Source organism: Lepeophtheirus salmonis, chromosome 7 (genome assembly GCF_016086655.4).
Source record: "Lepeophtheirus salmonis chromosome 7, UVic_Lsal_1.4, whole genome shotgun sequence".
NCBI lineage: Eukaryota > Metazoa > Arthropoda > Copepoda > Siphonostomatoida > Caligidae > Lepeophtheirus > Lepeophtheirus salmonis.
In genome coordinates this window covers 8,890,488-8,914,377 of record NC_052137.2, presented here as the reverse complement: position 1 = coordinate 8,914,377, position 23,890 = coordinate 8,890,488, and the positions used below count along the sequence as shown (strand labels likewise).

Here is a 23,890-nt window from a genome sequence, read left to right as displayed (position 1 = left end):
GGGTTTTTTTTGTGAATGCTGACATTTTGTGAATACTTCATTTTCACTTCTTCTTCTTTTCTTTACCAGGGCCAAGTTCGTGAGAACTTGTCTATGCATTTACAAGTTTCTTTAATCCATTTCAATTGAATTTTATGCATGTGTAATTTCATTGTATCCATGTGTTTGTGTGGGTAAGGGTAGTAATTACGCAAAGTAATGTTTTCCAAGATAACTTGTCATTTGCAAAATTCTTAAATATGTACAAGGAAGACTGGAGTAGATAATTTGAGGGATTACTACTTTATAATTCACATAACCTCACAAAAATATTCATACAAAAGCAACGAAATATATATAGACTGTTTTCTCTGAGTCATATATTGAATATTAATTGGAGGAGACGCCATCTTTCGGGCTCAAAGTTGATATTTTTACCCATGCGTGAATAATCCAATCGTACCTTGCCAATTAGAGCTCCATACAGACATTATTACTTATAATCGATGTTGGGTTGTTAAAACGATTTTTTTTCCAAATTGATCAGCTTTCATGCTTTGAATTATTGGTTACAATACGTCAGCATACAATGACAATGGAGAAAAAAAGACACTGACCAGAAATCTTCTCCGTGCTCATCACTTTGCTTATAGAAGATTGTGGACATTATGAATTGCTCTGTTGGGAGTGTCCGTAATGTCAGAAGGAGCATTAACAGTGGTGAGAGCCACACCAGAAAGACGTGAAGTTGAGGACACAGTAAGACTGTCACAGCACACTTCTTGACCTTCGAGGCCTTTAAAATTGAAACCTTGCCAGTCACCAGAAAAAAAGGTGTCGCCCAAGGACATCCACGACAGCGAGGGTACTATCAGGAATGAAGTCAAGAGCTTGGGACTTTTTATTATGTCCGTCGAATCATAAACTCAAGCTTGGTGCAAGAAAAACTTAACCGATTTATGGCCTCCCAACTTGTAACCCCCCCCCCTTCCATGTTGATTCCTGAAGCCCTCCGTTGAGAAAGAGTGGCTGATATGTCAAATGACTACGTCCTAAACTTGTGCAACGCTATCAGGCCCAGACTAGAAGCTATGGTGGTCGATGAAGGAGGACATTTTGAAAAAAAATGGTTGATAATATTTGGTATAATTATAATTAAATAATGCTCCTAGTCCTATTGAAATGTTCTATTTCATGAAGTTGATTTAAATCTTACTACGAAAAATGGTACGATTTGCTTATTAACATAGTGCATTAAATGAATAAACTTCCAAATAATATTGTTTAAACTCCAGCAAATGGTTTTAAGAATAAAAAAGGCTCAACATCCTACATTAAATACTACTTGATGCAAAAGATAAACTGTGACGTTTGAATTTAATCAAAGCAATATTTACATTCATGCACTCACCTCACATACTTTTTAAGGAATTTAACATTAGACATATTTTAAGGATAAGCGTAATCTGCCCTAACTTTTTGAATAGCCTTTATCTATTTGATGGAACTTAAGTGAACGTAATATATTGTCCATTTCTTGATAAACCGGATGATTTTTTTGGCATAACGCAATGTACAATAATAAAATGATTTGACATTCTAACAAAATTCAAAATTTTCTGTGTGAAACAACTCCCATTCATTGAGAGATTAATATAAAATTTGGAGGGCATATTATGCAAATAGATGACTTAAAGGTCATATCAACCCTTTTAAGATCAACCCTGTGGCAAATAATAAACGTTATTTCACTTTATTCATCAAAAAGAAAGATTTTGATTCTTTTTATATTGAAAAATATAAGGAATAAATACAACGACAAAATATACTATTAACATTTAATCAGCAATATGTGTACTACTTGAAATAACTTAAATCCATTTAATTCTCTTTTTTTTTTGGTAAATAAAGTCAAAATTGAAACTTAAAAACATATAACATGACAGCTCCAAGCAATGAATATGCAAATAAGCATATAAACAAATTGAGGTCTTAATGTGATGGATGATTGGAAATCCTCCTCCTCCATGTGTAGCCGCGGTCTGCATTTACTTTTTGTAACCTCTTAGTTGTGTACTGGAACTTCACAGGGGTAGCAACCCCAACTTTAATAACCACTGTATTAACATATCCATTCATAATACAATCAAAGCACTAAGCATATTAAGCTATAAAAAAGGGAACATTATGAGGACTAATGTCTATTTTCTCTTCTTCCAATCCTTTCTTTGTGTAATCCATGTATATACTTCACGCAAGCTCCCTGAATATTCATCCCAATTAACAAAAGTATATAGAGCTTCTTCACTGACGTCATAAACTGCATCATAATTGAAGGAGACATTATCTTGGGAGCTCAAAATGTGTGCATAGTTTTTTTGCGTTTATGATTACTCTTTTCATAATGAATCTCAAAAACACTTTGTACTAGGTGCGGCGAACAAATCTTTACACTTTCATCTAGAACTTTATCAAGATGTATTTCAGCAACCAGTTGTAATGGGGTATGTCAATAAAGTAAAAATGACTAATATGATGTCTTGGCTACCCTAGTCATTGATGTAGCCTCCTTGGTAGCAATTATGGCTTAGGTTGGCCATGGAAGATGCAGATGTAGTCCTCAGACATGCCATCCTAGAACTGGTTGAAGGTGTCCTTAAAGTTGTTGATATTTGGGTGACAGACGGTGCAGGCCTTGGAATCAACATGAATCCCAAAAATGAAGTCAATGAGTTGGCATCTAGTGGGTAGGGGGTCATATTTTATTTGGCCAGAAAGGCAAGTAGTCCTCCAACCACTTCTGGGCCTTTTTGGACGTGTGTGTAGGCCCACCATCCTGCTGGAATACCACGTTCATGTCTGGGTTCATGTTGGAGATTCCCAACTGCTTTGAAATCTTCGTTGCTTTCTTGCTAGCATCCAAAAGTGCGCGGGCCGGAATTCGTTGGTCACGTTCCGATGGCATTTTCCCGGTTTTTAAGACAATTAAAAAGATTGAGTTTTTTCTTTATTTTGAGTATTTAACCGGAACAATTTTACTGCATTTACAAAAAATAAGTGCATAGATTTTTTCGCTGCACCCCGTAATTACTCTTTTGTTTAATTATAACTATGAACTAGCATAATAAAATCAAGCTTAGCCAACTAATGCTGAAGTAATTATTAGGGCACGGAAAAATATGGGACCACATTTTTACCAACATATTTTTGGATTTCGGTCATATTATTCTGACTCCTTGTATAGTGCGGTATATTCCCCTCATATCACTGTTTTTTATGTTATGATAATAAAGTAAAAAAACTATAGATTGAGGTAAACAAATTCTTTTGTGAGTTGTGGATTGAGGATATTCATAAAAAAAAGTGTATAATTTTGCATAAGGTGTAGAGGCCTGTAAATATTTAATTTGATAATGTTATGTCTTAACGAGGTTGATAGACACAAACTAATTTTAGGAGGAATCCAGGACAACCGAGAGAAACGAGGAGAAGACGGGGAGTAATAATACAAGATAGACTTTTAAGGAACACATATATATTCTTATTTAATTCATACTCAAAGGCCTTAATCCAGTGTGGAATGGGCATGTAAAAAAACCCGAAAATCAACATGGTAACCCTAACAATTTGAAGAATGTGTTTGAAAAGAGAAAGAATAAAGCTCATGACGTTCTATTAGATCAGCTACAATCAGCTCTGACAAGAGAGGAATGAAAAAAGTTTATAAATAGGACATTTGCTAGAATTATTTCCGATTTTAATCCCCCTATTCTACTCGAAGGACTTACAATTATAACTCATCAACAAATTCTCAGGGTTATGCTCTGTCTTTTATGGGCACACACGCACGTTCAAATCAGTTTTGAGTATAATTGAATCGATTTAGGAAAGAATTTTCTCCACTCAAGAATTAAATAATAATGACAACTGCTAAGAAAAATAAAATTAGTTCTTTATACTACTAATTACAAATTAAATTAACGGGTCAGCTAAAAAACACATCGGATCTACAGGTATGTTCATACTCAATACTGCTCTGACAAGTACATAAGGGTCACGCTTACTTATACTAGAGATAAGTAGTACTTTACATACATTAAATTCTACAAGTATTTTACAAAAATCTTATGTCGCATGCATTAATTAAAAAATATATCATAATTTTATTTATTGTCTAACCATACTAAAAAAAAATAAGGGAAGATAGTAACTTTTAAAAAAATTCTTCTTTATAACAGTAATTCCTTTACTGCCTTCCCCCCCGAAAAAAAAAAAAAATTATACAACAGGCAGTTCATATTAACAATGGTCTTAATTCAGGTCTATCAATTTAAGTGCATTTTCAGTCCATAATAATATTTGTATTAAATATATAAACGCTGGAGAGTTAAATGCATTTTGTATGTTTTTATTAGTGAGCACTCTCAAGGTTTAAGTACTCATCAGTCAGCCCAACTGTTGGGTCTTGATGAGGTTGAAGAGGCACATACTATTAAATAAAAGAACTGAGTGGAATGAGGAGAGAAGAGAGTTGGAGGAATAAGGCAATGATGTAATTTAATAGAAACACGTATATATCCTTATTAATACATAATCATTACTACTCTTACAAACATACACCATGCAGGGCTAATTATAAGAATAATAATGAGGATAGTACTTTATACATATATTAAATAATAACAAAAACTAAAAGATGAGAAGGTATGAAAGAAGTCACAAATACATAACACCAACATATCAAAATTTTAAACACAAAACATCTTATCTGTATTCTTTCATTCTTGATATAACTATTGAGTAGTTTTGTATGAGTGTGCTCACTAAAAAATCTCCAAGACAGACCTGAGGATGTCTTGGAGATTTACCTTCTATATTATTGAAGTAAAATTTGTCTTTTAGCCGATGCTTAGTTACTCTGGGCAATATCGAGTACTAGCGCCATTATCTAAATAATAAAGCAAAGTGTATCTGTATGTGTAAATGTCTGTATATATGATCATAGTCAGAAGATAAACTGTAGATAGTGCTCCCTCATGTATAGTATATGCCAATACAGTAGAAGATGTTACATACACAGGGAGCACTGTATAAAAAAGAATTAAACTTCACAGGCATTTAGTTGATCTCATATTAAATAAGAAAAAGAAAAAAGTACTTTATATAAAATTTTAAAAAATGAGCAAAAGTACTCCTTTGGTCATTAAATCTTTTTTTTTTTTTTGTTTTCTCAAGCTGTTATTTTTTTAATTGTTCTTGAGGAATATGAGTACTCATTAAAAACGGAGAATAATATCAAAGATTTGTTAGGTAGTTATGTTCAAAATTATTAAAGGAAGATTTGTATGTTCGTCGACGCCTAATAACTTTTGGCAATGCCGGGTACATCCGTTGTTATGTTATAATTTTTTATGCTTTAAAAATATGCTACAAGTAGTTGGTAATTCCTCATTCAGAGAGATATATTAACATTCTGACAATTCATTAAAAAATGAAAGAAAAAACCCGTTTTACTTTTTCTAATCTCAAAACTGTTATATTTATATACGTTTTGCCCATCCCTACTGATCACATAAAAATTTATTTTGATGATAAACTAGGGGATTTTTGAATTGGGGTGAATGCCTCTTCTGCCTTCTTATTCCAAAACCCATGAACAAAATTATATTAAGCCCTTACATTTTAATTCCCGACTCCTTAAATGATGTACATATTTCTTTCAGTGCCTCCCGACATATTATTCGAAGAGACAAGCTCTGACATTACTGTAACGGAGAATCAAAATACTACACTCAACTGTCGAGCAACAGGGACTCCCGAACCGACAATCATGTGGCGAAGAGAGGATGGAGAGTCATTTACTATCCGTGATGGTCGTATGAAGAAACGATGTAAGACACCTTTCATTAAATAGTTCTAATACAGGTTAATCCTTTTTATTCATATTTCAGTGGACCGATTCTTCGGAGAGAGACTTCTTCTTCAACGGATACGTCGAAAGGACATGGGAGTATTCATGTGCATCGCTCAAAACTCAGTTCCTCCTGCTGTCAGTGTCAGAGTCTTTCTGAATGTCAATTGTGAGTAGTAGAGCTCTTAAAATACCACAGGGTTTTGACCCATTTTTTATCTGTAGGCATTAACGAAATGCAGGTTCTTTAATTTTCTTCTAAAAATCTTATTATATAAATGCTGTCCCCATTTTTCATACTCTGAACTTTTGTATTTGAATACTAGGAGATATTTCCTTTTTTTAATTATTGTTAAGAAATCATTTAATAGAAAAAGATGCATAATTTCATTGGAAAAATATTTAATTTTATAATTGTGTATGATTAGTAGATTAGGTCAATACTAATAGGCAATTCTGAAAAAACCTTAATAAAGTTTGGTATTTCCAAATAAATCCGGTTCCAATTACTTGAATTGAATAAATTGCAAAGTTTAACATCATTGCATAACTCAGAATTTTGATACTATAAATATTAGCCTTCCAACATTGTTCTCCTTGGAGTTATTTGCGTTCAAAAATTTTGCAAATTTCAAATTATGAAAAAAAAATTAAAGTATTCGCTTTTAGTATTTTAAAAATTGCAGCAATTATGTATTTGATTTTAATGAAATAAAATTCTGCAGTTTTAAAATAATAAAATTTATTACTTTATTTGTATTTCAATAGCGACACAAGCTTCTTTTGGGGCGGGCAAGGCCGCCTGATTACTAACTGTAGTTACCGCATTGGGAACAAGGAATGTACTTGAGAACAAATTAAGAACAGTCATTCAATTTTTTTTATAATTTCTACAACAAATTAAGAATCGCCATTCAAATCTGTTAATAATTTATACCGGAGGTGGGGACTTGTACTTGCAACTTAACTTGATCACATAATCAAAGGCTTGAGACTTGACTTTCACTCAATATGTAAGACACGTGCCTTGACTTGGAATCCCATGTGAAGTCCATTTTGTCACTAGATATAATTCATTTTTTATTTTTTGAGGACTTGAACTAGAATTTATAAAAATATTCAAAGAATTGGTCTTGTACCCAAAGAATCAAGACTAGTGGTCCGTCCATCCTTATTTATTCGGTCTAGCCTTATGACCGGTCCTCTCGTTCCTTAAGACTTTTGGTTCATTGGGATGTTCTTGAACTGGCAGTCCTTTGAATTTTTCATAAGAAAATCGACGGTTAATTGAATCAAATAAGGATCGAGGCATCAATTTTTCCTTTTTGTAAGGACTGACAAGTAGGAATGGACTGGACTGCGGTCCTAAGTTATAAATTAGGACCAACAAAACACTACATAACCCTTGACAGGGATTTGTAGTCAGGGCTGCCAGTGCTTGGGGTTTCCCTCCAGATCTTGGATTTTGCATATCATCTTGGGGCCTTGGGTTTTAGTTTAGAAAATGTATATACCCTTGGGTTTCTCGTATATATTAAGCTAATTAAGAAGAATGACAATGTTATTAGATCTATTTATTTTATTAGAGTGTATTTCTTACTAGATATTCGATACAATCTTCTGTGTTAGATTGCAAACACTTTAAAAACCTTTTTTTAAGTGGTTGTTTAAACCCATTACGGCGCAAGGGGAATTTCTAAAGCATTAGCAATGGAGAACCAAACCTACAATAAAATTTCTGAACTATGTGTAGCAAAAGGTAAACATGCTTAATTTTGAATTTCAGTCAGAGCATTTCAGCCTATTTGTCTTCCGTATAGTTAATACTAGATCCTAAAGTATCTCAGACCCCCAGCATTTAAACACCATCTAAAATTCTATTATTTGTCAATTTACATGTAAAGGGTGATTCAAAACAAGCAGTTTTTGGATTGTAGAAATAAAACACAAAAAATATTTTATTATGGTCAAAACTTTATTATGAACCGAAAAATCAATTCCCCACTGGTGAGGAATTGTGGAGTTGTCAAGTGGGGAATGACCGACTAGACAGGAGTACCACAACCTCAAAATTTTAACCAGTTTTTCAAACTTTTCAACGAAACTTCAAATCACAAGGAATTAAAGTCTGTTTTTATAACAAAAACAATGCATATATGTGGTAAAATATGTCTAGTTTGGGTAAAAGTGAAATCACGGTTGCGTTAAAAATTTCTATAGAAAAGAACTCCTTGGTGTAACAGATGGGTAACAGAGCTCCCATTATTAAGTTATTACTCATAAGTGTAAATATTCTTAAATTTATTTTATTTAGTACGTGTGTGCTGTGATGATATTATATGTTAAGGTTAACATTTGTGAATCACAAGAAAAAGTGAGGCTAATTTGAGACTGTGCGCAACGCAACAGCTCTTCCAAATTTGTTGCAAATCAGCAAGTCTGTTGTTGGCATCAGCGATGTTCTGAAAAACGAAACCATCATCAACTTCGAATAGCTGCTGGACGAGTTTCAGGACTACTTTTCGGACTTCACATGGAACAACGAGATGAAGGAGATGGTTGTCAATTCCAAAGTTGAATGGATATTCAACTTTGGAATTGACAACCATCTGAAGGTAGCAGAAGACGTTAAGAACCCGTTTCTGTACCTTATGCATGACTACGCAAAAAAGCTGTATTTGCAAAGGCATTGGGCCACTATACATGGTTCGTACCCTCACGTTTCTGTAGCAGGACTCACACTACTTGTTGTATTTCTCTCAATGTACCTGTGCGAGTCGGCGTTTTAAAGCATGGTTCGGATAAATGTTAAATCTCAAAACATCCTAATTGACCTTGAATTTGATTTGGCCTACCTCTTTTCCAAAGCGGAACCGAACATTGAGACACTCATCAATGCAAGCCTAGTGTATATTTACGTACTAAAAACTGCCTTGGTTATTATCGAATGAGTCAAAAACCAATGCTGTGGTGGCAATTGAGAGTTGGCTCACTAAAATATTGATAATTGAAGAAAAAATGTGAAACCAATGATCTTGATAATCAATATTGGCTTTACCGTTTATCTACAACCGACCATTTGACAATATATATAGAAGTTTCTTGAAATTAGATAAGAACATAAAAAATAATAACAATATTCTAGCAGCCTATTTATTTTCAAATCTTGGGTTTTAAATAACTTAGTGTGGGGTTTTGTTGGAAAGTTCACTGGCAGCCCTGCTTGTAGTATATCAAATCTTTCTCACCTCTGGTAAATGTTTGGTATTTTAAGGATTAAGAGATTAAATTTCACAAAGAACTATATACGGTGGGGACAAGGTAAATCCAGAATAATTTTAAATGCCAATTATGAGTATTGGAGAGTTTTTGTTATAAAATATTTAATACTTGTTACATGGTAAATGTGTTAGCTGGCGAATTTAACAGCATATTTTTGGAGCATCTCGTCGTTCAAGCATGGAAATAATCAGGATAATTTCCATCATCGAAGCTCGCCGCACGACAGTAGATAATTTCCTTCTTCAAATATCAAAAACCCACAGTTTATGACATGATTAAGGCCTTTGATGAGGAGGGAAAGACTGAGATAGTAGCTCATTCAACAAAATCGTATAAAATCCAAACTAAAAGGTTCATAACTAGCTTTAAACGATCAATTGACACGCATCCAGACACAACAATTGCTAGGCTAGCCAAGGACTGCAACGTGGTCAAAGGGAGCATCAATAATGCACTCAGGATTGGCATGCATTTCTTGTCTGGGGTCAGAGCCTCAAAGCATCTGCTAACAAAGCCGAATAAGGCAGACAGAATGAGCAAAGAGAAGATTCTTATTAACCAAATGAAGAACAAAGGTAGTTACGTGCGGTTTTTTTTCGAACGATAAAATCTTCACCATTGACGCCATTGCAAAAACAGTAGATGGATCTGTCCAACCAGTCATGAAAACAAATAATCAGGCTTTGGTTACGGTCTCTGCGGTCATCAGCACGGAGGGATAAGTTATACCCTCACTTCTTCCACAACAGACCACAAGGTGACGAAGGATGTCTACAAGTACGTTCTCAAGGACATGGTCCTCCCATGGATGAATGAAGTCACTGATAGGTAGGCATAAATATTCCAGAAAGAATCTTCACCTGCTCATAAAGCCAAGATTGTCCAAGAGCTCTTAGTACCAAATGTGCCAGATATTGGATCTCCATTTCATTGGCCAGCCAAGTGCCCGGACCTAAATCCCTGTAGTTTTTACATGTGGAGCAAGGTATTGAGGATCACTTGCAAGAATAGTTATGCCTCAGTTGAAGCCTCGAAGGCCTCCATCATCAATACAATGAAGGAGATAGATCCTCTCGAGTTAGCAAAGATATGCAAGGTATTCAGGTACCCTGTACAGATCGTGATCCCGAACGGAGGCTTTCATTATAAATAATTATTTAAATTTAATGTGGCTTCCAAATGTATCAAAATTATCTTTTTATATACAATATAGCAGACATGCTAGTTAAAACACGTAAAACTGGTTACTTTGATTTCTCTCATTAAAGTAGATGAGCTAATAAATATCTAGTAAGATACCCTCTGCCCCATTTATTTTCTTATATACCTTGTCAACAAAAAGCATAGCACCTTATGTTTTCATCTTTTTAAATGCCCATATGGCCTTTTAATAACGATTCTTGAAGTCAATTTCTTTTTATTCCATCAATTATGATAAGATATATTATATCAAAATAGACTCTCTCCATTATAACTTTTGCATCAATGATGGATCTCATATACCTAGTCTTGAAATAATTGTAATTGTATATGCCTATACGAAAGGCCCATATCATACAAAGATATGATTAAACCTTCCTAAAAATCTTGACAGATGAAGGATATAATCTATCACTTCTTTAAAAAATGATTTAAAAAATACATTAATAGGTAAATATAAGTGTTGGGTTTGGTTTGGAAATCAGGGATCAATCTGAGACTCTTATATTTTTGTTGGATTGAACTTATTCTCTCTGTCGGAAAAAGTTCAGTCGAGACCGGTCTCATAAAAAAAAATGCGTATACATTTTCTTTTTTTAAGTCTCTTGATTTTCTTTTGATATTTTCTTACACGTAAATTTTCTGATATGATTAATACAACGCGAGGACACAAAATTTTCAGCAGCATGACTAATTTACAAAAATCCTGATTTATATGGAATACCAAAAAATACAGCTGGAAACCAATTTGTTTCAAAAAAACTAAAAATTGAATTTTTTCGAAAACCATTTTAAAACTAAATTTCAAAGATTAAACTTTTTGAAAAAAAATAACAAAAACTAAATTTCCATTTTTAATTTTTTCACTCAAGAACAAAATTTCAAAAACCGTAATAAAATGTTTTCGAAAAAACATTTCGAAAAAAATTTATAGCTGTCCACAAAAAAATAAATTTGTAATAAAAAAATTTTAAACATGACATTTTTTGGAAAGAAATTACAAAAATACAGAATGATACATAAATTATTTAAATTTAAGAAAAAAAAAAAATTAAAAAAAAATTAAACATGACATTTTTGCTGAATTTAATTTCCCCTTTATAACTCAAAAATTATTTGAGTTCGGGGTAGGATAACTGAATTAGACTGTGTATTTTTGTATTATGGAGGGAAGGCAGTGCTGAGTGAGACCAAAAACCTCGCTCTATATAAGGAGACTAATAAAATCGGTCTACGGTCACTGACAGCATTCTATATAGAAAAAAACAGTCTATATGGGTAAAAAGAAAAACTCATAAGACCAAAAAAAAAAAAAAAAAAAAAAAAAAAAAAACAATCGGTCTCGGACCGTGTCTCAACACTAGTAGATATAATATTATCAATTATAGGTAAGGCATTGAAAATATACAATATTAAATGAACAAACTAGGATTGAGCATTTCAATTGCTTTTTACAAATATATTTTGAAAATTAATTGAATTTATATATATATGTTATCATTATTAAAGCCGAAGTATGTACATCGATAATGCCTTTAAATTCACTCCCATTTGTTATAATGGATATTTAGGTACATATATAGTTTATGAGCCTTCCCTTAATTCGGCACTTAAATTGTATCTATAAATTGTACTTCACCAAAGAGATAATCATTTGTATTGGTTTTTATTACCTATAAAAAGAGATGTCAAACCAGAAAAACAGTTTGACGATCGGGGACATATAACCTGCATGTCCCTAACTGAATAATACATAAATGTAAAGTACTTGGGGTAAGGTTAGTCATTGGAAATCAAATAACGTCACTTTATCTCTAATGTGCAAAATGATGACAATTAGTGTTGTGTTGATTCTTATTCATTCAGCCCAGTTTAGGCCAGTCTGAAGTACATTCCTATTGGTGTTTGGGACCGATCCTTAGGACTGTCAGTAGTAAAACTGATTAAATAAAGTTGAGGGACATCAACAAGGACAGAACATTGTAAGTTTTTAGGACTGAACTGGACCGCACAAAGACTGAAGTGGTAGGAACTGTAGTCTTCAGTCTTAAATAAGGACACACATTTAAAAAATTGAAAACCGTAATCCTTTTGTAATTTCAATCTGAAGACGATTTATGTTTTCCTAAGCCGATATCAATGTTCTTTAAGAGAAAACAATAAATAAAGTTGTATACACTATGTCCCAGAAAACAGATGTACTGCAAGTTGCACTTCAAGTACTCACTATGGATCGTCACAATAAAAGCATAAGAAGTTGGCATCTTTTATTTGAAAGGCCCGAAAGGTACCACATTAGGGCAGATACAAGTCTCTTAGATCAATTAAAAGTTGTAAGCTTCCGGGGAAACAGTTATTATTTACACATTTTAACAAACAAAGTATGGAATTCTATGCAAGGACACTTGAAGAATTACATAACAAGTTTATGAACTATTAATTGTAACCCAAAAGAACATGTTTTAATCAATATACCGGCCATAAAAATGGATGGTGAGCTCCAGTAGGTGGCGGAATCTGCTGCAGATTCTCTAGATGTGTTCATGGAGGCCCAAGCCTTGTTGACCGAGGTTTTAGGGGTGCGGTTGCTCTTGTGACGTCTCCTGTACTATATGTGCGCCTTGATGTATTAGTCTAGGTGTTTGAGATCTTGGCTCTGCGGCGGCCACGACTTCCTTTGCCCAGAAGCAGATGTTTGGCCTGAACCACTCTTGGGTTTTCTTTATGTTTTAGGCAGGTGTTCCATATTGTTGGAACACCTTGCGAGAATTGCCAACCATGGATTTGATCTATGGAATAACTTTGGTGTCCAGAATTTTGACGTACTCATAAGCGTTCAGCATGTATCCTAAAGGGAGCCACAATGGATTTATGGCCTTCCCTTTGGATACAACCAGGCCTAACATCACTGAAGCAAGGTGTTTAGTGGAAGATACATATTGTCTCTCCTCTGATACATCCCCAAATATCATTACACGATTGTTCTACCTGTTGACGATAGGGTTAGCAGTAAATACTTCTCATCAGAAACGATCACAATGAGTTTACAGTTTCCCTTGATCTAGTTCAGGATCTTTTTCACATCCTCCAAACGGACTTTTATCTGTTGTTCTGTCATTATGTCAGAATATGCAGCAGAGACTTACATCTTCCTTTTTTTAGAGCCCTGGACACCGCTGATGGGGTCTTGTTGATCTTCTTGAGGAATTTGGGTTCTCTTGGCAGCCGACTTTAGACGGTTGAAAAACACGATGGGTTCTCTGCCTGCTCCTGGAGAGTGTCTGAGATCCTCCCTGACCTTCAACCGCACTGAAACATTGTAAATAGTGTTCCCCGGGACTCCAGTCGGCTCCCAGATGGCTTTATATGATAATACCACGCGGAGTAAGGCTACGATATCAATCCTCTTCTCATACTGTGTGCTCATGGTGGAGACTAGGACAATGTTTTTCATAGCAATAGACAGCTAACTATGTGTTCTACAACATTGCTCACCGGAACATTGTAAAAAAATAACTCTTAACCTCTCAAAATTGGTATAATAGAGATGAGTAAATAATACCGGTTGGGCCGGTATAGCTGAAATTCATGGGTACATTAACTCAACCCACAAATTAAAATTGCAATTTTTTTCTTTTCTTTCATTTTTGTTGAAGAATATTTTTAAGTTAATGAACTTGTACTGGAATGATAAATGAATGTTATTTATGAAAAGTATCATATCGGGCTTTATATAAGTCTTTTGAATCAAATAAAAGTTAAAAATTATAACCAAAATGTTTAGGTATTTTAAGACAACCCATAAATTTGAATACAAAGACTATAACTGACTCAAATATGTCACTAAAATATTTGTCTGTATTTATATATAATGTATAATAATAAGTTAGGATTTTCTTCTTTTTGTTCAAGATAGTTCTTATGTTGACGAACTACAACATGACTTTATTGTTTGTTGTCAAGAGCAGAACCAAAGTTACCAAGTAGGTAAATTATTTACCTTTCATTTTGATCCCTCAATCTTGCTTTACTATCAGTTACCCATAATCTTGATCTGGGGTTAAATGGTTTTCAACACAGCATGAGTTTCTTGTACAATTTAATCTAAGTTTTACCATATGGCTCTTTATGTGTGTATAATACATTAAAAAGATACTTGAAAGAAAGTGATAATTATGTTTGGAGAAACCCTATAGTAAATTAACAGTTGTTCAGCATGACTTTTAATAGACAATAACCCAGAGAGAGAAAAAATGATTTGTATGGCGAATTCCTTTCTGACATGCTCTCGTCGATGGTGTGGACTGTTATCCATGCAAAGATTCAAAGTGTATTAGCAAGAAAAGGGTAAAGAAACGCTTCAAGATCAAACCTTTCTTCAAGGTCCTCAACTACAATCATTTGAGGCTTACTCTCTCCAATGTGGTCATTAAGTTCGATAAGGAATCCATCGACAAGGAGAATGAAGAAGAAGAAGACACGACAATTGGTCCGTAACAAATTCAAGTACAAGTCCGGAAACAGCAAATGATTCTTCCAAAGTTAAGATTCTAAGGGGATAAGGGATGATTCTGTACATTCTGTTGAATTATTTCTCACACTTTATTAATTTGCACATTTGTTTCCAACTATTTCCCGATAATATATAATAGATATTCACATCTACATACAATAACCTTTTTAAACCGAAATCAGATGCTTTTAATCTAATAGCATCAGTGGTTCCCAATCTTACAAATATCACTATATTCTGTTTCTTTTTTAGAGCAGGCAATCAGGAAACGACCCAAATATCTTATACCTAAATACATTTAATTTGGAAAAAAACACAGAATCTAAATTACTTTGGTCTTGACGGGCCACAGATGCGAAATCATGCATATATATAGACTTGCGTAAAATATATCCTAAAATGAGAAATTTTGATGTACATTTAATGTCACAATTATTATCTATATTAATTATTTTTAATTCAGAGAGAATTATAGGGTTCATATTCAAATTGATGGGAAAACAACAGATATACCACGTTGTTACCTGTATTGTATAACACAACCTTTCCTCCAAAACAGAAACAGAAAAAGGCCCAAAATTATGTGATAGTTAGACAAATAAGTCAATCATACCAACTGTAATTTATCTCTTGTATAAATCTTGTAGAACAGTACAAATGTCATCCACACTAAATTTTTGAGAAAAATACTTCTAGCTCGCTTTTGTATTAAAGGCCCACATATCCTATGTATGAAATACTTTATTGCATCGTTCAATATTCTTATTTACAAAGTGTAGAAAATAAATTAACTTACGCTTAGCCGGGTCTGTTGATTATAATTATAATCGTTCCTAGTCGGTCCATAACAAAATTAATTGTAGTATTCCAGCCATTTCATGTGAATGTTCAATACCTATAAAGATTTATAATTTAAAACAAATATCTCTATTTTAAGTTGGCAACAAGTATTAATAAAGGTGCTTCATTTTAAAGTTGTTTGGACGTGTCGTATTTGAAGGAGGAGCCAAGTAAATTGCTATATCATTAGTCATTATTTGTGATGTGCAAATAATGTATAAAAATAGAGCTAAATATCCAAATAAAAATGCAGAAAAAGGCCAAAAATGCAAATAAGTCTGCAATAAAAAGGATGTATTTTGGTAGAAAAACAAATATATAATTAAAATTTCTCAATAAAACAGGTCCTTGTTCTATTGAATTATCATCTGGTGAGGACAGGAATCGTCTTCTAAGAGTACTGCTCCAAGAAGTCTTTCAACTCCCTGCTGTTAATCTTGGCAAGGGGGATATTGGTAGAGACCAAGGCCGTCACTAGGTCAGTATTGAAGACGCCATCGCTGTTATCATTAGATGGGAGGATGTTGAGCACCTTCGGTGTATATTTGCCTCATTTTTAGTTTAAATCTACATTCTTTTTGTGCCTAGGACACCATTGATGTTGTTCTAGGACACACTTCGTTTCAGGGACCTAACCACAAATATTAGCGTCACCGGGATACTTAATGAGCACTGAGGGGTCCACTATCTTTGGCATGGTCAATTTAAAATCTTTCACTTCGAATAAATGTAAATATATTGAAAATAAATTTTACTCGATTTTTGAGGATATTTATAGAGAAAAACGGATTGTAAAAAATCTAAAAAGCTTTGGTGGCAAGATGGATATAATATACTTTTGAATATCCACTTACTTTTCCCTTCTTAAATCATGGTGCCAATGGATTCATCCTTTCCTCTTATTCTTCTTCTCTTTCTTCTTCAACCCTCGTACTCAATCCTCCCATTACTCTAATAACTACTGAATATGTTGAACCTAAAAATTGGCGGGGGTAAAGCAAAGAAGGGCCAAAATGCAGATAAGAGCGTCAAATGTATATAAATCATCTTTGAATAGTTTATACATGATTTATCATTAGTCTAATTACACGGTTGAGAAAAATGAGTGTTTTATACATCCACTCAGATGTATTTAAATAATCTTCATGAACATTAACTATTGGCGAATACAGGGTGTGCAAGCTATTTTTGCAACAACAAGGATTTTGTTCAAACGTAATTTGCTCTCCTACTAGTTATCAGATTTAAAACAAGATTCTGTAAGCTTGATTTATTATATTTTATTTTATTGAATAAAATTACCTCCAACCATAATTACAGTCTCTATAAGATGCCTAAAGTGCAAGTAGGCCTACTCCATATGGGCCCATGGCAAATCCTGGAAGACCTTCGTGATCCGATTAATAAGTCCGTGTTTGGTATTGGTTTGTTGGACAATCATCCCCACTCAAAAAATATCCGCCTGATTCCGATCCAGGAAGTTTGGGTGCCAACAGTCCCGCCAGATGAAGTCGTCAAAATTGTCACTTCTATCTCAGTCTGCATTGCTATTACCTTAAAGCTCTCTTTACAGGCCCCAAATACCATTTTATCCTTGCGAATGAACATCTCAATTGTCCAAAAGTTGGACTAATTGTTATGTAGTCGCTTCTTGCGTAGATTCCAGGGAGGGCTTTGTGCTTTTCTCATATATTTGGAACAATGAATTCGTCAATTGGATACATTTTTTACCAACTGATACATGTTTGGACATAGATAGTCTGCACACCCTCTATATTTCGTGTGTAATGATTTTTCTATGAGAAAACAAGTCGTTTCATTCAATGGAATAAAACATTGTGGATAATGAGAGCCTTTGCATGTTAATATCCATAAGTAAAGAACATAAAATATTTCAACCCTGTACATATTGTATTGTCCCATTCATAAATGAAGGTTTCCCCTCCTAACTGAATGTCTAACCTTGGGTCATGGGGCTTTTCATACATTATACATTGAACAGAATATTTGAGGTCATTCGGAACAGTTAAATATTTATCATGGTGATGTACATACAAACTAGTGTTGGGTTTCGGTCTGAAAATCCTGGACCGGTCTGAGAACGTTATAATTCTAAGTAGAAATAACTTATTTGGTTTTTTAAAGAAGTACAGTCTGGAGAAGTCTAAAGGAAAAATTCAGTGCATAAATTGTGAACACAATAATCAAGTTGAACTTTCCATATAAATAATATTTGCACAGCTCATTCATCATGAATTGGCAGAAAATCTGACCATAGATTCAGATTGGAAAAAATGTTATTGGTTTAAAACAATTAAATTTCGTTTACAATCTTATATAGTTCTCTGTACCAAAATAACAGCCCAAATGTATCTAGAATGAATCACCTAAAATCGGTCTGCATCGGGTTTTCAAATAAATTTGACTGGTTTGTTCTCATTTAAAATTTCGTCTGTACTGATTCAATAGATAAATTTCTGTTTCGAAATTGTGAACATGGATCCACTATAACGTTACATGAAGTTAAGTGATGTATGAATAATATTTGTACAAGACAAAAATCAGGAATGGAGAGAAATCGGTGCATAGATTCAGAACAAAAAAATCGGTCTATATATTTTGTCTGAAAAATCGATGAATGGTAGCAAAACGATTACTTTTCTTTCTACGGTCTGATACGACTGTCTGGACCAAAATAACGGTCCAAATTCGTCTAAATGAGAGACATAAGACCGATTTGAAAAAAAAAAGAAATATCATCACTAATAATTACGTGCAGACAAGATATTACATAGATCTCATGAGGCAAGCATAAATACAGAAAACATATTTCATTTCTAATCCATTAAAAAAGTAGAAAAATGCCCAATAGCGATGAAAAATCGCCTCTAAATCCTTTTGAACATAGTCATGTACCTCAAGGATAAGACAGTCATCAATAAAAAATGGTGATAATTATATAACCTTCATTTTTTTCGCTAATGTATATTAATTCATTAAAATACTGGCTATTAAATAATGAGTGGGCATTCTAATAATTCAATGTAAAAATAACAAAATCCTAATTTTTGGAAAAGAGTTGTTTTGGAGACAAACAAAATTTCCTTTGAAACTTGAGTAATTGACTTTTCATTATCAACAGAGTCTACATATGTAGTGATATAAATTGTGTGTATTGTTTAGGTGGCCATTTTTTGGAAATGGTAATCTTAAGAATTCACATTTTTTTCATAAGCAGCTATCATTATTGTGTAATTCCTGAGTGGTGAACTTCCTTTCCTATACTATGTTCAAAACGTGATTAAACATTCGTGTGTGCTCTTAAAAGACGCAGAGTAACCTTGAGGACTTGATACTGATTTATAATTGTAAGTCCTTTGTTGGACCCTGAGTAGAATTGAGGATCGACATTGGTGTAATTTATTTGAAACTGTTATCATTATTATTTCACTCTTGAAAACACAACATCTATAGTCTATGTATTGATTAACTACGTTCATGAAAAACAGTGAATATCAACGAAGATTTCTTGGGTATTTATTTTCTATGTATTTATAGTAAGACTGTTCGATGACGCCTAATAACTCCAGGTTATCTTGAATACTATCAAAAGTATAATAAACTCGATATCAGTCCTTCAATTCCACGGTACTAGCCCTGTCTTTTACTTTCTTCACTTTGAGGTAAGATTAAATAATATAAAAACGAAAAAAATAATAACTAATATATGAATCTTATAAAATTAAGTTCTAGATAGACCTTTCCTTCGTTAATGCATCAAGTATCTTGTCTCTTTGAAAGATATTATGTTAAACAGCTGATAGGATATAGTAAATACGTATTTTTAGGCATTGTAGTTACCATAAAAGACCGATAAGGACTGTTCCTAGAACTGACAAATTTTATAAGGACCAGACTGATAGGATTGCAGTCTTTTTAGTTTTTTTTTAGACCAAATCAACACTGCCTTCAGGCAATTTTCTACTGAAAATTATGGAATACAATATTATAGTGTAAATTGTCCTAGAACTATTTATAAGAAATATTAATTTAATTTTTAATTTTTAATGCAGAAACGAATCAACGTTAAGAGATAAAATTTTAGAATTCCATGAAATATGAATATATAAAGTTAAAAGGTGGGATGTTGATGTATTGCTATATATAATTTTTTTTCAACGTTTTAGCTCAAGCAAGTAGTCTATTTACCGGTAGAATTGTACCGGGATAATTTACAATACTATACTATGGTATTGGAAGATGAAACATTTATTTAATTCGTCATAACTTTACTAAGAAATTGATCACTATTGACTAAAAACGAATTATATCATTGTCCTTTATCCCGTCGTTACTTTTATTGTATCACACAACCTGTACTACTAAAATAAACAGAAAAAAAAATGCTCACAATCAGTTGAGGGCCAATTTTTCACCAACTATGAATTACTGTTCAATAATTATCTGGACTTGTTAACAGCTTATTTATAATATAACCAATCAACAATTAGAAAACTAGTTCACTATGTAACCTGTAATATGAAAACATAAGTCAGGGGTGAATATACCCTGCAGGAAAATATCTTGGATGCTAATTTACCAAAGGCGAAAATGTTTGCAGCAAAGTAATTTTATTAGACAGACACCAACAATCCCGCTACACCCACTAATTGTGGCCAATATAAGTATATTTTATTAAATAAAGATTATACACTGTAGACATAAATTATTTAGTATCTTAACTCATTTCATAAATTTGAATACATGCTTAAGGCAAAACTAACTTGAAAAGGCCATGACATCTGGACTTTTAAACACTCAAATCCATCAAGTGGTTCTAGATCAAATCTTTCACAAGTCTAAAATTTTCTGACTAATTTTATTATATATTTTGTGGTGGTAGTATCCGGATTAAACTAAATAATTAGGCGTTGTCTAATAGACAAATTTTGCTCTAATAATATAGAAGATAATTCTCCAAGTTTTTATGAGACACTCACACGAAACTACTCAATAGTTATATCAATTTATATGATGTATTCCGTGCTCAAGAACAAAAAATAATTATAATATAATTGTTTTAGAATGACTGAAGAGTCCTTTTTTTATCTGTATGACTTTAGTCTTTAGAAAACTCAGGAACAATAAAATGCATATTAATTATGATATACATAATAACTGAAATAATGGGAAACAGTGACTCATATTCGATGCTGTAATATTTATTAATATGACTATATTGTTATTTCTGAGATCAAAAATATGCATAGGATATACATCAGGAAGCACCATATGCAGTGTAACCTGTATGCACCTTCGTTGCTATATGTACACGCCTGTAATATTTCCTTAATACGACCTTATTGTTATTTCTTAGGTCAAAATATATCTATTATATACAAAAAGGAGTACTATATACACCCAGGGACGTCCTCAGGACTACATATATATACATTTTTTGGGGTGAGCTTGTTTTTTTTTTAAAAATACATTTTATTCATGGAGACGTACACACTTTGCTTTATTAGTCTAGATATGATAATTGAATTAGTCAAAATTATTGCCAATATAATATGCCATTAAAAATGCAGCTTCTTACAATAAAATAACTAAAATATTTTTTGCACACTCAAATATGCGAAACGAGTGTTGTATATAAGAAAGTGAATTGGGAAATATCTGTTCATGATCCATTAAATTGATTAAATAGTTATTTATGACTTCAAACAGATGGAAACAAGGATAAGAGCGTAGTAAAGTTTAAACTTACATATAGATATATGTTTGCAAGCATTTTCCTTCATAAATATAGCTAATTCAACCTTCAATGGAGTCATCAATTTATTTCTACATCTTATGATTTGATATCTTAGATATTATTTTGATAGTATATTTTTTAATTTTTATAATTGAATCAACCATTAGTTGACACATTTTTTGTGTTCTTTTTTTTCAACTGCTTTAATTCGAAAGTCACTTTTAAAGAAGAACGGAAGGGGATTAACCAAGTTAAAATTAGTTTTGGCTTTCAGTTTTAGTATCCTAAACCGGTCTGAGACTTCACTGAAGTTCTCTCACATTGAAAAATTTGATCTATAGAGTGGAGACGCAAAACTTGCAGTATATAGGATTTAATTACGATTGAACCCCTTTGTTTTTAATTGCAAAGCTTTATTACGTAACCAAACGACAGCTATAACAAAAATAAACCAATTTTGTTTTTATACTAAGTCTCTGAGTGTAAAAACGTCAGAGCAAAAACAAACAATGCAACACGGTTGCAATTTTCTCTGTACCAATGTCAGTACCAAGAACACTGCAAATACCATTGACATCTCTATCCAGCCTGCCACAACGTCAATTAGTACAATAAAAATTTTCCCGAGAAGAATCAAAACTTCAGTAGTGAAAATATGACAGACTTCTAGCATGCCTCCATGTGGCGCTTTTCCATTCCTGACCTTGATCCCCTGGGCTTAGGAGTTTGGGATTGTCTTCGAAAATTATATATGCAGCACCTCTCATTCCATTTTGCATTAGCTGCTATACTGACAGTGTGGTACACTAGGGAAACGACCTTCATCGTCAAGAGCTATCAATTTGTTTGTTGGATCAAATACATCCAACTAAGGATCAGAAGATTGCAGGGGGGGGGGGAATAGGCATAAATTTCCATAGCTCACAACAAAATATATGGTAAATTTTTATGCTGTTGAGGTAACGTCGTTTCCATTCGGTAGCTTCAAGCAGTTGGACATCTCGAGGACCACTGTCTACACCGTCATCAAAAGAAGAAGAAGGGTTGTGACAAAAAGACAGAACTGGATTTGGAGGAGTTAAAGATAATCTAAGTCCAATCCCTTCAAGTCCATGAGGGCCCATACAAGAGATATCGGGGTTTCACACAAGACTGTGCATAGGGTTATCAAAAAAGTGAGTCAAAGAGCCTTGTGAGGGTGGAAAGGCCACTTTTGACCCAGTAATGAAACAAAACATATCTTCTCGGCTGCAAGGTTATTTTAAACTCTTTCTTGACACTTTTGGGCCCCCTGCAGCTCTGAGGTCAAAGCCCTCGACTACATCTCTTTGGGTACATGTCAAGGGAAAGGCCTGCAATGTCATTCATCCAAACACAGATACCCTCAAAGGCACTGTCGACCAGTACTGGGACGCCATGACAGAGGACTACATCTGCAGCAGGTGACAGGCCTTCCACTGCCGTCAGGAACGGCTATATTGATGATTAAAGAGCTAAGACACACATCTATTTATAGCAGTAATGTTGTTGAAATTCTTTAGTTTACAAATAAATTGTTTCTTGTTGAATTTTAAAATTCAAACCTTCAGATATTAATGACTTTTACCGGTAGATTTCGGTCTAAGAACAGTAATAGTAGTTTTAAATAAAATCCTAATCGGTCTCGGACCAAGTCTCAACACTAGTTAGTATGACGTGACGCCTTGTATCACCTTCTTTAGAAAGAAATTACGAGTCATTATATCATCTTAGAACAAGTGAATGACGCTTCCAAAATGACATACGAGTATGATATCCTACAATCATATCTTTCCTTAAAATCAGTGAGTTTTAAAGTAACAAGGAAGTCGATCAAGCAAGCAAAAGACAAGATCTTTTATTAATTCTTTACTCAGGGATTGACATACTTTATAACTATTTAATATGTAGTCAAGGACGATGAGGCTCGATTTTTTTAAAATAAATGATTCGTCAAAATAAATTCGTGAAGTAAAAGGATCTTTTATTTCATTAAAAAGTGGTAAAATATATAATTAGTGTTGAGTCGGTCCTTACTTAGGAATGAAGACTACATTCCCTTCTACTTCACTCTTGGTCTGGTACAATGACGCCCTGTATATCATTTCTAAAAACTCAATTTTACTTATTCTTTTTTTAATCAGTTTTAGTACTGACAGGCCAAAGGAAAGGCCACAAGTACTTATAAAACCGATTCTAAGACTGGACTATACCGAATAAATAAGGACGGATACACTATTACAAGTATTTTTTTTACCAATACCAGGTGTGTTAAAAAAAATCTTTACACTTCGTTTTTCCTACATTTTTTTTATGATTTATTTTGGAATAGTGAAATCTGAACCCTTACTAATACAATTATTGCTTGAAATTAATTAATATTTCGATA

At 33.3% G+C, this 23,890-nt stretch overlaps 1 protein-coding gene across 1 annotated transcript in view; it reads left to right on the top strand.

Moving 5' to 3' along the window:
- LOC121121645 (lachesin-like) overlaps positions 1 to 23,890 on the top strand; it is a 182,184-nt gene that overhangs the window by 99,432 nt on the left and 58,862 nt on the right. The window contains exons 5-6 of the mRNA XM_071890015.1: positions 5,703 to 5,870; positions 5,931 to 6,059. Coding sequence (XP_071746116.1) covers positions 5,703 to 5,870; positions 5,931 to 6,059 — 297 coding nt within the window. The remainder of the gene's footprint in view (positions 1 to 5,702; positions 5,871 to 5,930; positions 6,060 to 23,890) is intronic.